At 58.1% G+C, this 15,701-nt stretch overlaps 6 protein-coding genes across 6 annotated transcripts in view; 4 read left to right on the top strand and 2 right to left on the bottom strand.

Annotated features, from left to right (window-relative positions):
- Window positions 1–305: 305 nt before the first annotated feature.
- On the top strand, window positions 306–1,678 carry AURANDRAFT_67282 (hypothetical protein; the record flags this gene model as incomplete). The annotated part of the gene is made up of 4 exons (XM_009042722.1): window positions 306–321; window positions 394–839; window positions 876–1,073; window positions 1,095–1,678. Coding segments are annotated over 4 exons (1,244 nt in total), but the record flags the coding sequence as incomplete, so codon positions are not given.
- Window positions 1,679–2,047: 369 nt separating this feature from the next.
- On the bottom strand, window positions 2,048–9,195 carry AURANDRAFT_67283 (hypothetical protein; the record flags this gene model as incomplete). The annotated part of the gene is made up of 9 exons (XM_009042793.1): window positions 2,048–2,152; window positions 2,553–3,004; window positions 3,116–3,409; window positions 3,667–4,681; window positions 4,801–5,303; window positions 5,358–6,762; window positions 7,317–7,669; window positions 8,265–8,801; window positions 8,838–9,195. The coding sequence occupies 9 exons, from the start codon at window positions 9,193–9,195 to the stop codon at window positions 2,048–2,050; spliced, it is 5,022 nt and encodes a 1,673-aa protein (XP_009041041.1).
- A 135-nt stretch (window positions 9,196–9,330) lies between these two features.
- AURANDRAFT_67284 (hypothetical protein) lies at window positions 9,331–10,158 on the top strand (the record flags this gene model as incomplete). The annotated part of the gene is made up of 1 exon (XM_009042723.1): window positions 9,331–10,158. The coding sequence occupies one exon, from the start codon at window positions 9,331–9,333 to the stop codon at window positions 10,156–10,158; it is 828 nt and encodes a 275-aa protein (XP_009040971.1).
- Window positions 10,159–10,516: 358 nt separating this feature from the next.
- Window positions 10,517–11,083, top strand: AURANDRAFT_67285 (hypothetical protein; the record flags this gene model as incomplete). The annotated part of the gene is made up of 2 exons (XM_009042724.1): window positions 10,517–10,580; window positions 10,602–11,083. 2 exons carry the CDS (start codon window positions 10,517–10,519, stop codon window positions 11,081–11,083), a joined length of 546 nt encoding a protein of 181 aa, XP_009040972.1.
- Window positions 11,084–12,170: 1,087 nt separating this feature from the next.
- Window positions 12,171–13,370, bottom strand: AURANDRAFT_32799 (hypothetical protein; the record flags this gene model as incomplete). The annotated part of the gene is made up of 1 exon (XM_009042792.1): window positions 12,171–13,370. The coding sequence occupies one exon, from the start codon at window positions 13,368–13,370 to the stop codon at window positions 12,171–12,173; it is 1,200 nt and encodes a 399-aa protein (XP_009041040.1).
- Window positions 13,371–15,219: 1,849 nt separating this feature from the next.
- AURANDRAFT_67287 (hypothetical protein) overlaps window positions 15,220–15,701 on the top strand; it is a gene marked incomplete at both ends in the record, with an annotated part of 11,982 nt that continues 11,500 nt past the window's right edge. Inside the window, one exon of the mRNA XM_009042725.1 lies at window positions 15,220–15,669. Coding sequence (XP_009040973.1) covers window positions 15,220–15,669 — 450 coding nt within the window. The remainder of the gene's footprint in view (window positions 15,670–15,701) is intronic.

Raw genomic sequence — 15,701 nt, forward strand, 5'->3', positions numbered from 1 at the left:
CTTGGTGAAATTATGTGGCTTCTCCCTCTATTGTGCGCCTGAGCGCACCCCAGGAAAATCTTCACCTATCCAACCGGCCCTTTTTTTCCCTGGGGGTCCTAAACTAGGCCAGTTCCCGAGCTGGGTGGAGCCCATGTTGAAGGCAACACCCAGCTCCTAATCCAACTATATCATTCTATATCTTGTATCATTCCTTAATATCATCCTATATCTCGTACTTTTCTTCCCACCCGGTTCTCTGCCCTTCCTCATGGCCATCAATTTCTTCATTATCTCCTTTGTATCGATTTTTTCGTCATGTGTAGGTTTAAAATTTACAGTGTATTCCGAAGAAGTACGACTTCGTCCAAGCGAAGTTCATAATGGTTTCATGAAACCTGTGCCACTGCCCAGCTGGGTTATCGATATGTTTTCCGATAATCAATCTGGTATGGTTGTTACGAATTTCACAACCGACATAGTACATTCGCACTCACCTAACAATAATACTGACCAAAATGATGTCTCGGTTCCCCTATTTGAAGTCTATAACCATCACTTCGCGCTATACCTCGGGACACGTGAGGAGATGGACGCTTATTACTCAGCAGTGCATACGAGAGGCCTTGACGGTATTGGTGGGATACCCTGTTGGAGGGATGCACACCCCCTGCAGCACTGCGACTACATGGGCCCTGGTCATGCGCAGATTTGCCAGCAAGCACTACGAGATGTGTATCCTGAGGTATTCAGTGGTGCAAGCAGCCCATCATTGTATGGAGGCGCTACCGGGGGTGAGATGCGACACAACCCGCACGATTTTCCAGAACCATACGGTATAGTCACGTATCGCCCGCACAGTATTTTGGCAAACATGCATCTAATAAATATCAAAGGTTACACCTCAACGGCTATTTCTTCTACGTACTCCCCACTTATCGAGTGCCCATGCACGTCCGACCGCCACTTCAACTTCAGCAACGGCACAATCGATGGATGTATGCCTTCTCCACCCTTCTCGTGCAATGCGCTAATGAATGCCACCAAGAACCCATCCTGCCAACTGGAAACATACAAGTCTGGATATCGGTGCTGTAAGAATGGTACATTCTTAGACATAGACCCAAAGAACAAACTCAGCCCCGCGACTGTCTCTGTACGTGGCAAATTCACTTTCACATTCCATTCTACTAAAGAAAATACGAAGCCCTTGTTCCCTATGGGGTGCTGTGACGTGACTGCCAACTATGATGACCAGTTGTTGCCCCGAACTCAAGGAAATGCGGAGTACACGGTTCCCTCGTGCACCGACCCTGAATGCCCTCTACACGTCTTCTCGAACGTCCAACCAATCAATCCGGGCCCGGTCCTGTACGACGGTGATGTTGAGCTCGTACATGCAGTGGCTCATGGTCACACCGGTGTTGTGGCCCTCGAACTTTACGACGAGCTCACTGGAGACTTGTTATGCAGAGCTGACATTGCTTCAGGAAAGCTGCAGTATGGAACATCTGACCTACCAGGTGATGAGATGGGTTGGCTTGTCGGTATCGAGCCGTGCGTCTGGGGAGGAGCATCAACTCCACCTCGATTTCCGAAAGACCACCCCCTACGCACAGTTGTGTACTACAACCGGACCGTTAAAGAACGCAGTGGTGTCATGGGACTGTGGTTCCTTCAAGCTGCGAAAGTGGATTAACAAAGCTGATTGGCGGCCTCTGATGATCTGACGTTTCAGAAAGTTGAGAGCCTTATTCACAATCTTGCCTTCCCTCACCCCCCCCCCCCCTCCTGTCGCCGCGGAGCTCCTTAGCATATCCCGCCGGCGGGACATGTTTAGCGAAGGACGGCCGCTCAATGCGCGCATCGAACATTTTTCTGGACGATCAATGATTTTCGTCCTGCCAGCACTCTGGAATTTCCCACTGCGCGTCGCCATCGGTATGATTTTGCTTACTTGGTCCAGCAGCCGCTTCCGACGGCGGTCGCCGCAAGCTCAGCACGGCCCGTGAATTAAAAAGAGAGGACATGAATTTTAAGCCTGGGGCAAACTAGGGACGGGTGATGCTCAGGTGTGATGCCCAGGTGTGTTGGTGTGATGCCCAGTGTGACCCTCGGTCCGCGTGTTTTCGGGTGTGATGCTCGGTGTTTTGGCCTGGGCCGAGCCACAGGCCTAAAATAGAGCGCACCAGCAAGCGCCGGGCGGGCGGGCCCGCGTTCGAATGGCAGCCCCCGTCGCGGCGCCTGGGCCAGCCCCAATGGACCCGCTGCCCATCTTCGAGCCCGGCGACATGCCCTCCATGGTCGGCGCGAACGTGGAGCTCGCGGCGGACGTCGAGGAGCGGCCGAAGAAGTACATCCGCGGGGCGTCGGCGCGGGTCCCGGCGTGGACCTTCGGGCAGGGGTGGGCGAAGCAAACGTTCCCCAGCACGTGGCACAATCAGATGATCTCGGGCACGTTCTCGAGGATGATTGAGCCGGAGTATGGCCTCTTCGTGTGGGACGACGGGGACGCGCCGGCGGAGCAGAAGACGCTGCTCGAGTACGTCAAGTAGGACGACAACGCGCCGGACACGCTCGAGGGCGAGTGCTCCTTCCTCTTCAAGGGCGTCCACGCGCTGCACAACGCGCGCCAGGCGCTGTTCCTCTTGCGCGGGGTCCTGCGCAAGCAGGTCCCGCGGGGCATCTCCGGGCTGGACGCGACGTTGATGCGCGAAGTCAAGCTCGAGGTCAAGACCGCCGACGAGTTCGACCTGCTCTTCATGTCGGCGCGCGCCTCGCGCGACGAGCTCGTCGCGAAGAACCCGAAGAAGCAGCAGACCTACTCGGGCGACGTCGCGGTCCGCCGGAGGACCATCTCGTACTCGTTCACGACGCTCAAGCAGTGGGCGGAGTACATCGGCGCGGAGGGCGCGGTCTTCACGAAGCACGGGTTCGACGAGAAGCTCTGCGTCGGCGTCATCCCCACGGGCGTGCTCAAGAAGGGCCTCGGCGACGACGACGCGCAGACGGCGTGGCACGAGGCCTGTGCGAAGCAGGGCTTGGTGCCCTTGGACGCGACGCGCGCGATCATCGGCGCGGAGAGCCTCCTGGTCTCAGAGGTCGCCCTGTCGCTCGCGGCGGACGCCAGGGACACGTGGATCTACTTGCTCGACGAGGGGACCACGGACGACCAGCTCGAGTACTTCTACGCGTTCGCCGAGGCCGGCTACGCGACGAGCCCGCCCGCGGAGACGCGCACGCTCTGGGGCCTCAAGCTCCAGGGCCACTTCGGGTGCATCCCCAAGACGCACATCTCGTGGGAGAAGTCGAAGCTGGTCACCGCGTTCTTCAAGGAGACGACGATCCGAGACTCCGGCGTGCCGCTCGCGGGAGTCATCGGCGATGGACCGCCACTCTTGAAGTTCAGGCCGACGATCATCGCGCGCGCCTCGGGGCTTATAACGAACTAAACTTACTCGTCAGCGGCGGAGAGGTCCGCGACGACATCGCGAGCCTTCTGGATGAGTCGCTCCCGGCAGAGCTTGAGGTAGTCCATGAACTTCACGCAGATCCGTGAGGAGCGGCGGTGCCCGAAGGCGCCGCAGGCGCCGCACTTCTCCAGGCGCCGGACGTGTATCGTCTCCGGGAAATGAAGCAGGCGAATGCTCCACTCTCGAATGACGTAAAAGAACGAGTTCTTCAGACACGGTTTTCGTAGGCTCCCGATGAAGGGTGCAATCTCGTTTTTGACCAACTTATTTGCGTGTTCCTGGACCTGGCAGTGACACTCCTGCGGAGGATGGCCGGGGAAATGCTTCTCGAAGAACTTGATGCGCTCCGTGCTGTGTTTCTCCAGCCCGTGGAGATAGCTTGACTTTTCTTTGAACCCTAACGCGCGATGCAAAGTGAAGAATTCCTGGACGCGGGCCTCGTTGCCCTCGAGCGCCGCGAACTTCTCGGGCCTCGTCGCCGGCGGCGCGACCCAGGGCTTGATGGCCGCGACCAGCAGCCGCCAGTACTCGCCGTACCTGGCGAGGAGCGGGTCCAGCGGCAGCTCGCCGCGGTTCACCGTGCCCTGGTCGACGATCATCAAATCGAGCTCGTCGATCATGTCGTCGAGCTTCGCCGTGGCCTCCTCGATGGCCTCGTCCTTGTCCATCGCGCCGCCGTGGCGGTCCTCCTCCATGCCCTTGATCTGGCGCGTGAGCTCGTCCATCTCCGACTCCTTCACCTTGATCGCCGCGTCGAGGTTCTCGGAGATGAGCGTGCTGCTCGGGTCCATGGCCCTGATGAGGAGGTTGTGAGTGTTAAAAAGAATCCTTACCTCCCGCCCGATGAGCTTCAGGCGCTTGCCGATGATGGCCGTGAGCTGCGCGCCTGTCACTTTGTACGCGGCGCAGTGCCGCGCCGCGTCTCCGAGCGTCACCTCGGCGACGCTGGCGGCGTACGTCAGCCGGTCGCCAAAGACCAGCGCCGCCGGGTCGAGCGACGCCGCCCGCTCCTTGAGCTTGCCGAGAACGCGGTGCTTGAGCTCCTCCTTGCTGCCGGTCGAGTCTATGTTCAGGTCCTCCGCCTCGAGCTTGAGCCGCGCCACCTTCAGCGGCTTCACGTAGTTCTCGATGAGCTCGCCCATGGGCGCCGCGGCGCCCGCCTCCGCGTTGCGCACGCGCTTGTGGTAGTCCGAGAAGTCGGCCAGCGCGTACTCGATGCGCCGCGCGACCTGTCATCGCTCGATTCGATGGCCCGACGGGCTGCATGAGGGCGCATCATTAGCCGCCGACTTTATGTTGAATTGTTAAGTTGAAGAAATTCTATTAAGTTTTTGCACGGTCCGCGGACCGCGGGGAGCGAGGCGAGGCGCAGCGCAGAGAGCAGCCTCGTCACGCCCGTGCCGTCCTGCGACTCGAGCCGCACGGCGAAGGCGACGACCGTGTCGCGTGCGCCCTTGGCGCACAAGGACAGGCCCAGGTGGACGGGGTCGTCGACGCACGCGAGCGGCGGAATGAAAGGAAACATGTCGGGGCCGACGCGGCCCGGGTACTCCGCCTGGAACGCGGAGTAGAAGCGCGACTTCTCGAAGGTCACGTCGCCCGTGTCCTTCTCCCACTCCGCGTAGTAGGCGAAGAACGAGTCGTTGGCCTTGAGCGTGTCCGCGAGCTCGTAGTTCGGCCGTTCGGCGGCGGCGTCGTCTCCGTCGTGGTTCTCAGCGCTGTTGTAGCCGCAGACCTGGCAGCAGGCCACCTTGAAGCCCTTGGCGCCCCGGCTCCAGAGCTGGTCCGCGACGAGCGCCATTTTGTGATCGACGTCGTGCCGTCCGTCGACGAGTTTAACGCCCGCACGGCCTGCGGGGGGTCGCGCGATCGACGCGCGGCCGGGCGACTTCGAGGGGTACTCACACGCGTTGCAGACCGACTCCCCGGGGCATCTGAACTGGAGGCCGTCCTTGCAGAGCTTGGCCATCGGCTTGGTCGCCTCGGTCAACCAGGTCCGCAGCTCCCGTAAGCCCTCGTCGTGCGCGCCCATGTAGGTGACGATCGCGGCCCACGGCGCGTTGAGGTGGCGCTTGAAGTTGTGGCACCGCGCGAGCCCCAGCTCGATGGCCGTGGTGGCGTTGGCGTTGGCCTTGTCCGCGCCGAAGGAGCTGAGCCAGTAGGGCTTGCCGTCCGCGTCGAGGAAGCCGAAGTTGAACATGTCGTGCTCGTGCGCGACGCGCGACTCGAGGAGCCGGACCAGCACCTGGTCGTAGGCCACCATGCGCGCCGCGCCGCCGTCGAGGTCGACGCCGCAGAGGGCCTTGAGCATCTGGGGCTCCTCGTAGGGCAAGCCCTCGTAGAACGCCGTGAAGTCGTCCCACTTGCACGCCATGTCGTCCTTCGCCAAGCCCTTGACGAGGGGCATGAGGCGCTCCATGCGGAGCTTCAGCTTGAAGCGGTAGCTCATGAGGTCGCGGGCCGTGAGGTACTTGCCCTTGCCCCCGAGCTGCATGAGCTGCAGGTGGCAGTCGTAGTGCGACGCGAGCGTGTGCAACATCGACGCGGCCTGGTCGGGGTCGCCGGTGTCGACCTTGTTGTTTGTTCGAATGCATTCATCGGTAGCCAAGAGCCTCGTCGTCATCTCGTCGTCCTTGTGCGTGCGCTTCTTCAAGTCCGGGGTCGCCGTCCGCAGCCTCTTGTTCCGCCCCAGGAGGGCCGCCGTCAGCGGGAGCTGCTCGGCGAGCGGCGGCGCCGTGTAGCGCGCGCGAGTCTTGGGCGTCTTCGGCGCCATGGCCGCCGCCACCTCGGGGTCCTCCTCCTCGTCGCTCGACGAGTCCTCGACGGGCTCCGCGGGCGCCGTGTCGACGGGCTCCATGGGCGCCGTGACGACGCCCTTGTTGTGGCGCTTGCCGTAGGCCTCGGCCCGCCGCGTATTGGGCGCCGGCGGGGGGCCCGAGGCCATGAGCATGGCGGCCACGTCGACCCAGTCCGCGTGGGCCGCGTGCTCGCCCGTGTAGAGGAGGTTGTCGGGCGCGTTGCCCCAGTAGAACCAGGTGCCGCCCTTGAAGAGCCCGTCGGAGTCCATCGTGCCCATGCCGACGCGCGTGAACCGCGGGTCCTGCTTCACGGCGCTCCAGTGCTTCTTCCACGTGTCCGCCTCGATGCCGATGGCGTCCGGTGCGTAGCGGCCCTGGCCCGTGCTGGAGACCTTCGCGCGCGAGCACAACAGCTGGCCCTGGAAGAAATTCAACGCCTCGACGACGGTCTCGTAGGAGCCCGCGGACGCGCGGGTCCGCTTCGACATAAAAACACGGCCGCGCGCGGGGGCCTGCGAGCGGCACATGTCAGCATGGGATTCCCCGCGCGCGGCCGTGTTTTTCTTGCCCCAGAGCCGACTTATCGCCCCTCGAGGTGCCATCATCGCCCGGACGGCGACGACGCGTTCGCCCCGAAGACGCGCGCGCGCAGCGTCGGGGAAGTTGGATCGGGGGAGCTCACCTTATGGCGCAGCGCGCGCTAGCGGGGCGCAGCCCAACTCGGACCGGAAGACGGCGCGCGCGCCCTCGCAAATCACGGGCTGCCCATCGCCCGGGCTTGCTGGTGCACTGTGAGCGCTAGGCGAGTTTAGGCCTGTGAGCGGCGAAATTAAAGTGCAACGGAGTCAAACAAACGCGCAGGCTTGTTTCTGGCCACCCGATCGGACGTTGCTATTACTGCACCGATTTCCGATGCTATGGCCCGGCCCAGAGGCTGCGCCGGACGGCATGCCGGCTTCCGGTCGCGCTCGTCGCGGCCCTGGCGTGGCGCCCGCGGCGTGCGGTGCGCGCTGGGCAGCCCTCGTCGGGCCGTGGGCGGCGGCGGCGGCGCGGGTCGGGCTGCCACGCGGTAGGCGTCTGGTCGAGGACTGGCGCCACTGCGGCGACGCGCGGTTGTTCCGACACGTTCTCCGGCGTCTATGCCGGCGGGGTTCTCGCGCGCAGGGGCGCGGGGCGGCCCAATGGCGATGACTTCTTTTTTTGAGAGTTTTAACGAATGCTCGCACCTGCTCATCGCGGTCGTCGCGCCGAGGTCCGATTTGAAGAACGATCGCCGCAGCTGCGACGCCTCGCGCGCCGCGTGCGGGGTGGCGTCCCCTGGCGGCCCGGGAAGGACTACCAGGTCGTCGCCACCGTCATCGTGACCGCCGCGCCGCGCGCCTCCCTGCCGCGGCAGTTGGAAATCCACTGGGACGTCGCCTACCGATGATGTAGTAAAAAAGATAGGACACACTTTTTAGTCATTTTTTTCGTAAACTCAAAAAACGACGTAAAAAGAGTGTCCTACCGTTTTTTCTCTGAAAAAAACCGTTTGGTGTAACCCGCAAAGGCAAATAAATCGGCCTTCGCGAGCCTATAACCCGCATCAACTTTACTTCAAGTTGAGGCTGTAACCCGCACTCGGCCGATCCCTAAATCCGAACCCGCAAATTTTTTTTTACACGCGCGCGGATAGTGTGTGATGGTCCGCGGTGATTGGGGAGGGGGGTTAGTGATTGGGGGTAACTTCATAACATGTTTCCAATGTTGTATTCAATAGTTCTGTTCAAGAACAAAACAAGCGTCGCAGATGCGCCGTATTCATGATGTCTTTTTTCAATCTTGATGAAATATGACAACACCCCTCAAATATCAGGGCAATTGGTTTTTTTCCATTCATCGTAATGCTTCTCACAACAGTCAAAGCATAAATCACCTTCATCAACGTCGTGTCCTTCAAAGATATACCAATTATACAGTTTTGGATTCTTTCTGATAGTCCACTGGAAATCAAAGCGTTTATCGCAGAACATACAGATATCAGGAAGTTCTTGAGAGGTTTCTTCACTGTCTTTAGAGTTTTCATCACTGTCTTTAATTTCATCGAGCCAAGTGTTTAGATCAAATGAGCCTTGCTTCAGCTTGTTGTTGATATCAATAACTTCTTGACACATTTCAAGATGACTAAAGCCGCTTTCCAATTCTTGTAAGCCACCAATCAGTTTATCATCAACTTGGGTAAGGTCGTGGTCCAAGAAACATAAATACCCCTGAAAACCAAGGTTGCCCTCTTCTGTAACTCCAGTTTCCTCGGACCATATTAGATTTAGGTAAGTAAGTTGGTCTTCATTTGGAGCGTGGTCCAATTCCAAGCCTGAGTTTTTCAACCACTCCGCAAAAGCGTCATGATCACTCATATTGTCAGGAAGGTCTATTTCAGCCTGCATGCGCTCAACATGCTTTAAAGCTCCCTGTTTCCAATAGCAAGAAACATCATCTTCACTGTCCTCTTCACTGTCTTGTTCCACTTTTTCCACTTGCGCAGTGTCTTTTTCAACTTCTTTGATGCAACCTGTGTATGGGAATTCATCAGTTCCAACAGGCTTACCTTCACAGAAATCACAAGAGCATAGTTCAGCCTCAGCTTCCGCTTTGACGCGTTCCGCTTCCTTGACGCGTTCCGCTTCCGCTTCCGCCTCCGCCTCTGCTTCGGCTATAAGCTTTGTAGCACAAGGAATGCAATACTGCTGTGCAGTCTCATAGCACTTATCACTGTCATAGTGATAGAACTCATCGGGAAGTAAATTCAGTTTATCCTCACTGAACGTCGTGAGCATTTGCCAATGGCAGAACTTCTTACCACACTCGAGACAGTCAGCTGTGGTGTCAATCTTATCAAAGGGGTCGGGCTGAGGTTCGGTGTCGGTATGCTCGGTATGCTCGGTAGGCTCATTGCAAAACTCCATTTGAGATGTGTGTTTGGAATCTGTGATAGAGATCCCTGTGACGGGCGATAAAGAGTGTTCCAAGAACTAAAGAGAGCGATAAAGAGAATACTGAAGAAAGTTCTTTAGTTCCCGATAATTACGGGAAAAGCCACGATGGCAACGATAAAGCATGCCTTTAAAGGCATGTCACAGAAGGAGCTTTTCGAGTGCCTCTTCCATCTCACAGAACGGCTGAAGGACGTGGAATATAAGTTCCAGACGAATAACAAGTTCTGTTTAGCACTACTTCGTGCCGGCATATCGATTGAGCATATGGCTAAACGAGCACTCGTCGTAAACAAGGCTGATGCTGGAAATGGACTTCGTTTGGAGATGTTATGGGAGGCTGAGGTTAACGACTATGAAGCATCTGATGCTGACGATGTTGAAAGTGTTTTATCAAAGATCAAACCGGTTGCTATGAAACTCGCGTCTGGATTGAAGAGATCTCGCGATGCTGGAATGAAATCTGATCTAAAGAAAGTCATTGGAGACATAGAGACCACCACTGATAAACTAAAAAGTGCTACAGAACGGGTTGATAAATGCCAGAACACTATCAAATCAGTCAAAAAGCAGATTGGGAAATTGAAGCTGTTCAATATGGATGATGAAGATGAATTCAATCAGTATCAAACTCAAAGCAATGAACTGAATATCAAATTTGCTAAAGCCACCACTCAACTGAAGAAGTCTTTGACTATGAGGGACAACTTGGCTCAGAAATCTAAAGAACTGGCTAAAGATAAACTGAAACTGGAAAGTAAACTGAATCTCAATACTCCAAAGTCAAAGAAGCGTAAGACTGATGAACCAGATGATGATGCTGAAAATTTCGCGGTGGAAAGTCCCCTCAAATCTGCGGACGATAGTGATGCGGAAGACGCGGAAGATGCGGAAGTCGCGGAAGAGTCTGAATCTGACTCGGACTCGAATGAATAGATTGTATCTATTGGATATTATGATGAGGAAGACTCGGATGATGAGGCAGAAGTTTAAATGAATTCCATCACACCAGAGGTATGTTTCGGCATACCCTTTTTAGGTCTTAGCGGTTCAACTATCTTTCCTATGCACCGTGAGCCTCTTCCTAATTAATAATAGGATAGTAATAATAATGATAGAAGGATTAAAACAATTATTTGTTAGTGAACGGGGGAAAGATTTGGATGCTGTGTTAAAATCAGCTGACTATCAAACGAAACTTTTCAATACGAGGATCTTCTATATAGTGTCCAGTAATTTAGATCCAGATATTAAAAAGATTGGAGTCTCAAGTGGAGGAGAAGGTAATACAAGCATGAACAGACTGAAAGACTATCAAATCACCTACGGGTTCAATGACAAACAAAATAGATACAAAGGTGCAAAAGTTCATTATGTAGGATATACGAGATATGTTAGACCTTCAGAGGGTTCAGCTATGAAACTGTCAAAATCAGGGGTTAATAAAATAGAAGAAAAAATGAAGGCTTACTTTAAGAAGAAATTTGGAAAGGAAGTAATTGGACGTGGAAGTGAAAGAGTAAGAATGTCTTTGACAGAGATATTTGATATAGTAAAAGGTGATAAAGATGTGTCCAAAGATACAATGGTAAGGCAAAGGAAATCTGAAAGACTTAAATTCAACTTAAAAAAAGGTGATAAGATTAGAAAGCAGTTTCCGGAAATTAGAAAAAAACCTTTTATTGGAGAAATTCAAAAGACATTTTTCCATGATGACGGTGAACAACTGGTAAATATCTATTATGAGGAAGATAATACTAACGAAAATGTATCTCTTGAAGAAGCAGAGCAACTTCGAGCAGATTATCTGGGAAATTCACAAAAATTCTATGTAAAAAAAAATTTGCGGGTTCGGATTTAGGGATCGGCCGAGTGCGGGTTACAGCCTCAACTTGAAGTAAAGTTGATGCGGGTTATAGGCTCGCGAAGGCCGATTTATTTGCCTTTGCGGGTTACACCAAACGGTTTTTTTCAGAGAAAAAACGGTAGGACACTCTTTTTACGTCGTTTTTTGAGTTTACGAAAAAAATGACTAAAAAGTGTGTCCTATCTTTTTTAGCCCTCGACTCCGACGCCGACGACGAGGTGCGCGACACCCGAAAGTCGCCCTCGACGCCTAGGCGCACTCCAGACATCATAACCGTTAGTGACTACACATGGCCTACGCGCCGACCTACGCGCCGACAAGCGGCAAAGCGTCGTCGCTCGTCGGCCGCGTCGGCCTCGGTCGTCGACGCCGCGCCGTCGTCGCGCTTCGTCGTCCGCGAGACGCCCACGTCGACCGTCGCCTCGAAGTCGTCGCACGCCGACAGCGTCGCGACGCGGCGCGGCGCGCGGCGGACGCGTCGAAGCGCTCCGCGGGCCCGCGACGCCGTTCTCCGTGAAGACGACGGTCGCGCGGGGCCGCGAGGCGCTCGCCATGCGCGTCGATCCCGCAGCGCGTCGACGGGGCGCGTGCGCGTCGCCGTAGGGGAGCGACGCGTTCGCGCCGCCGCCGCAGCAGCGCGTGCACCCGTCGCGGCCCGCGCGCGCGTTCCAGCCGGCGCCCTGGCGCGACGGGCGCGAGCCGCTAGCCCCGCGCGAGGGTGTCGACGGCGCCGTGGTCCAGCGCCTCGAGGTGCGCGTGGACGGTGGACCGCGACGACGTCGAGGTCCAAACTCGCGCCGCCGGCGCCGCGGTCGCCGACGCCGTCGCCCGCGCGCGACGAGCTCGCCAGCCAGGACGCCGCGGCGCAGCTGCTGCGGCGCGTCCTCGACGACGAGGACGACGCGACGCAGTGCATGACGAATTGCAAGACGTCGACGACGGCCGAAGCGCATGTCGACCGCCTCGGAGAGCATGGTTCAAGCATTCGGTGTTGAAGGTTGCAGCGGCGACGCGCGCGCGCGCGCCCGACGGCGAGGCCCCGAGGGACGCTTACGCTGAGTCTAGGGGGCGGCCGGGGGGGTCAGCGCATCCACTGCAGGGACCGTTCGTCCCTCTTGACCGCGAAGTTCTCGACGATCCTCTTCCGGAGGTCATGATACTCCGATTCCACCTCCTGGATGAGTGTGACCTCGGGTGCCCCGGGCACCTCCGGCGCGCCGACGAACGTGTGGTCGTCGACGGTTTCCGGCGCGATGATCTCGTCGTCGAGCTCGTAGAACGGGCTGGCAACCGAGTCGGGGGCTTCTCGGGACCAAAACCGCTCGTCCTCGCCTCGTGCGTCCCAGCCCTCGTCGATCTGGCACATGTTGTGGATGATGCAGCAGCTGTGGAAGACGTCGGAAACGACCTTCTGGTCGAGGAGGAGGAACTTGCCGAAGAGGACCCGGGACCGCATCTTCATGATTCCGAAGACGTTCTCCACGTCTTTCCTCACGCTCTCGATCCTCTTGCAGAACCCGGCTCCATCGTGATCCGAGGCGAGTTTTTCGACGGCTTGCAAGCAGGCCCATCGATGGTAGCCGCCATCACAGATTCCGTAGGCTTTCGTCTCCTCCGAACATGTCCCATCCTTCTTTCGGAGTCTAAAAGGCTGAGTTTTGAGCGATTTTCCGGACCGCACGTCGTCTATAAAGGCGTCATACTTCACCAGGGTCTTGTCGTTGCGAGCGCCGTACTGCGCCGAGGTCGCCGCGATGATTCTCTTCGAGTGAGTGACGGCGACGTTGAACGCCAAAGTGGGGTATCCTTCTTTACCGGTGCAAAAGTTTGAGCGTGTAACCGGGCACCGGGCCCAGTGGACGTGGACGGCGTCCATGGAGAACGCTGCGCCCGTGATGCCGAGCCTGTCGAACACCTTCATGACCTTCTTGAGCTCCTCGCCCTCCGGCGGATACACGAAGTCGGTCCACCTCCTGCGCGCGAACTCCGTGACCCAGGTGATGCAGGTGACCCGCGCCGTCGTCTCGCCCGTCTCGGAGAGCTCGCCGATGAGGTCGAAGCTCGCGCCCGTGGCCAGCCACCGCAGGACGATCATGACCTTGATCTCGACGAACACCGTTTTCGCGTCGTCGATGCCCGCCGCGGACAACCGCGCGAAGACCGGCGACCCGTCCGGCTTCAGCCAGCTCTTCGTGTCCTCCACGAGCGACTTGAACCTCGAGAAGCGCACGCGGTAGCGCCGCCGGAACAACCGCGAGTTGCGGCTGTCCTCGTCGTTCATGGACTCCGAGGTGATCATCTTCCACCATTTCGTCTGCGCGCTGGGCACGCGTTGCTGGCGCTCGCGCGGGCCCTGGCCCTGGCGGCTCGGCGCCTTCTCGTCGTCGTCAGAGCTGTCGACCATGGCCATGGTGTCGGCGAGCAAGCCTATGAACGACATGGGCAGCCCTTGGCGACACGAGCGACGCCCTGCTGACAGGCCGCCTGGGCGACGTTGAAGCGGCGTAAATCGACGAAGATTTAACTCTGCGGGTTTTGCTGGCGGCCGGCTCGCTATCCGGTTTGATGGTCGAGCTCGCCTAGAAATATTTAACTTTTGGCTTTAGTGAAGATCGATGAATTCAACCGCTGACTCGATGAGAATAACTTCACTATAATGAGATCAACGACTGGCGGTCACTGCAGGCGAGCTACTGCTATCGAGCATGGCTGTCAACGATCGCTGATGCTGGGTTCGGCATGTTCCGGGTCTTCGAGGGAGAAAGTGAGGGTAGTTCGCAGTAGAAACCCGGGGTCGGCGGTCTCGAAAAAACACTCCATGTCATCCGAGGGGCTGCAGAAGCTGAGCGGCCCTGTGGGGGCGCGACGCGTGACGCGAGGGGGGCGGGCAAGAGTGATCTCGGCTTCTGCGTGTTCGCCCGCGACACGGACTGGAGTTTCGAGGTCTCCGAGCCCGAGTTCCTACGGCGAAGTGCTCTCGTTTTCTTCCCCCGTGAAGCATAACATGCCAAACCCAGCTTCATAGATCGTGGGGCCATGCTCTGTACAATGAATTGCTTGCAGTGAGATACGTCCGACCAATGAGAGCTCTGCATTTCTGCTCGAGCTCCACTAGTGAGCTTTGCCTCGCCGCCGAGGGTCCTGCTGCTCAGCGACTGGGCGCAAGACGAACTGGGCCGACAAGGGCAGCGGCAGCGCGAAGAAGCGCGACGCCTTGTGGTACCTCAAGAACATCGAATCGCACGCGCTCATGTACCACCACCGCCCCGGGCCGGGCCGCAAGGTCGCCATGGTCTGCGACGACAACGGCGACGGCGTCTACTGGACCGGCTACGTCCGGAACGTGAAGGCCCCGAAGGCCAAGGCCGGCCGGCAGCGTCGCGTACATCATATGCTTCCCGGACTACCCGGGCGCGGAGGAGCTCGCGAACGGCCTCGCCCTCGCGGACGAGCTGGGCTCCGCCGGCACGTGGTAAGGCGCGCAGGGCTAGCTACTAGGCCTTAGCCTCCTCCTCCTCCTCCTCGGCGGCGGCGGCGGCGGCGGCGGCGGCGGCGGCGGCGGCGCGCGCGCGCGCGCGCGCGCGCGCGCGCCGCGCGCGCGCGTGGGGAAATTAGGCCAGTCCTATTCCGTCGTCGATGCTCCAGGCACTGTCGCGTCGTCGGTGTTGTCGCCCGCGTGCCAGAGCATCGCGCGCCGCGTGGGCGGCGGCGCCAGGCGCTCGGCGGCGCGCGGCGCGGCGACGCGTGGCGCGGCGGCGCGTGGGGCTGCGCATTCCCTTCGATCGATGTGTGGTGCGGCTCCGGTGCGATGCGTTGGGGGGGGGGTGACTCGCCGGGGCTGCCCATGGCGATGGCTGCCCCACGAGTTGAAGCTTAGCTCGTTTACGATGACTCGTAGCTCGACAACAATGACTTTATTACGAAACTAGGATTAGGTTTGTACAGGTAATCTTCGATTAGCCAGGAAAGTAGCGCCCAGAGGAGAGAGAGAGAATGAGCTGTTATTTATTATTGCAGCTCAGTCGATACTCGCTCCTTATGCTCTTATCTGGCCGGCGCTGCTGAAGCAGCCCGCCGGCGAAATTCTTTCTGAAAAGGGGGGCATAGGGTAGATCCGGGAGGCGGCGGCCATGGTCAGGACCAATCCGATCCCGGAGGGGTTGAGAGATCGCCCGTTCAGCGAGCAGGCGGAGGCCTTGCCAGCGCGGGAGGCGCTGCGGGCGGTGCTCTCGGCGGCCCCGGGCTTCAGGGATGAGACCCCCGACCCCGTGACCTTTGCGACGGGGCTGTTGCCCCTAGCTAACGCGATATTTAGAGGGGACATGCCCCTGGAGGTGAATCAGTTTTCGCAGGGGGAGCAGATGGAGTTCGTCGGCCAGGCGGTGCACCAGTTGGTGCGGGAAAACTATCTGCAGCGAACAGTTTTCCAGGATTTTGGGCAGACATTGCTTGAGGTTACAAAAGCTGTTGAGAGCCGGGCTGCGGCGGTGAAGATGGAGCTTTCGATATGTGACGAGGAGCGGGCACCTGACCCAGTCGTGGGTCAGTTTCGGGTGAACGACAAGGAGTTGAATGCTCCTGTTACTGTGGCAATGTGGATGCGCGCGATGGA

Source organism: Aureococcus anophagefferens (genome assembly GCF_000186865.1).
Source record: "Aureococcus anophagefferens unplaced genomic scaffold AURANscaffold_37, whole genome shotgun sequence".
In the NCBI taxonomy this organism is placed as follows: Eukaryota; class Pelagophyceae; order Pelagomonadales; family Pelagomonadaceae; genus Aureococcus; species Aureococcus anophagefferens.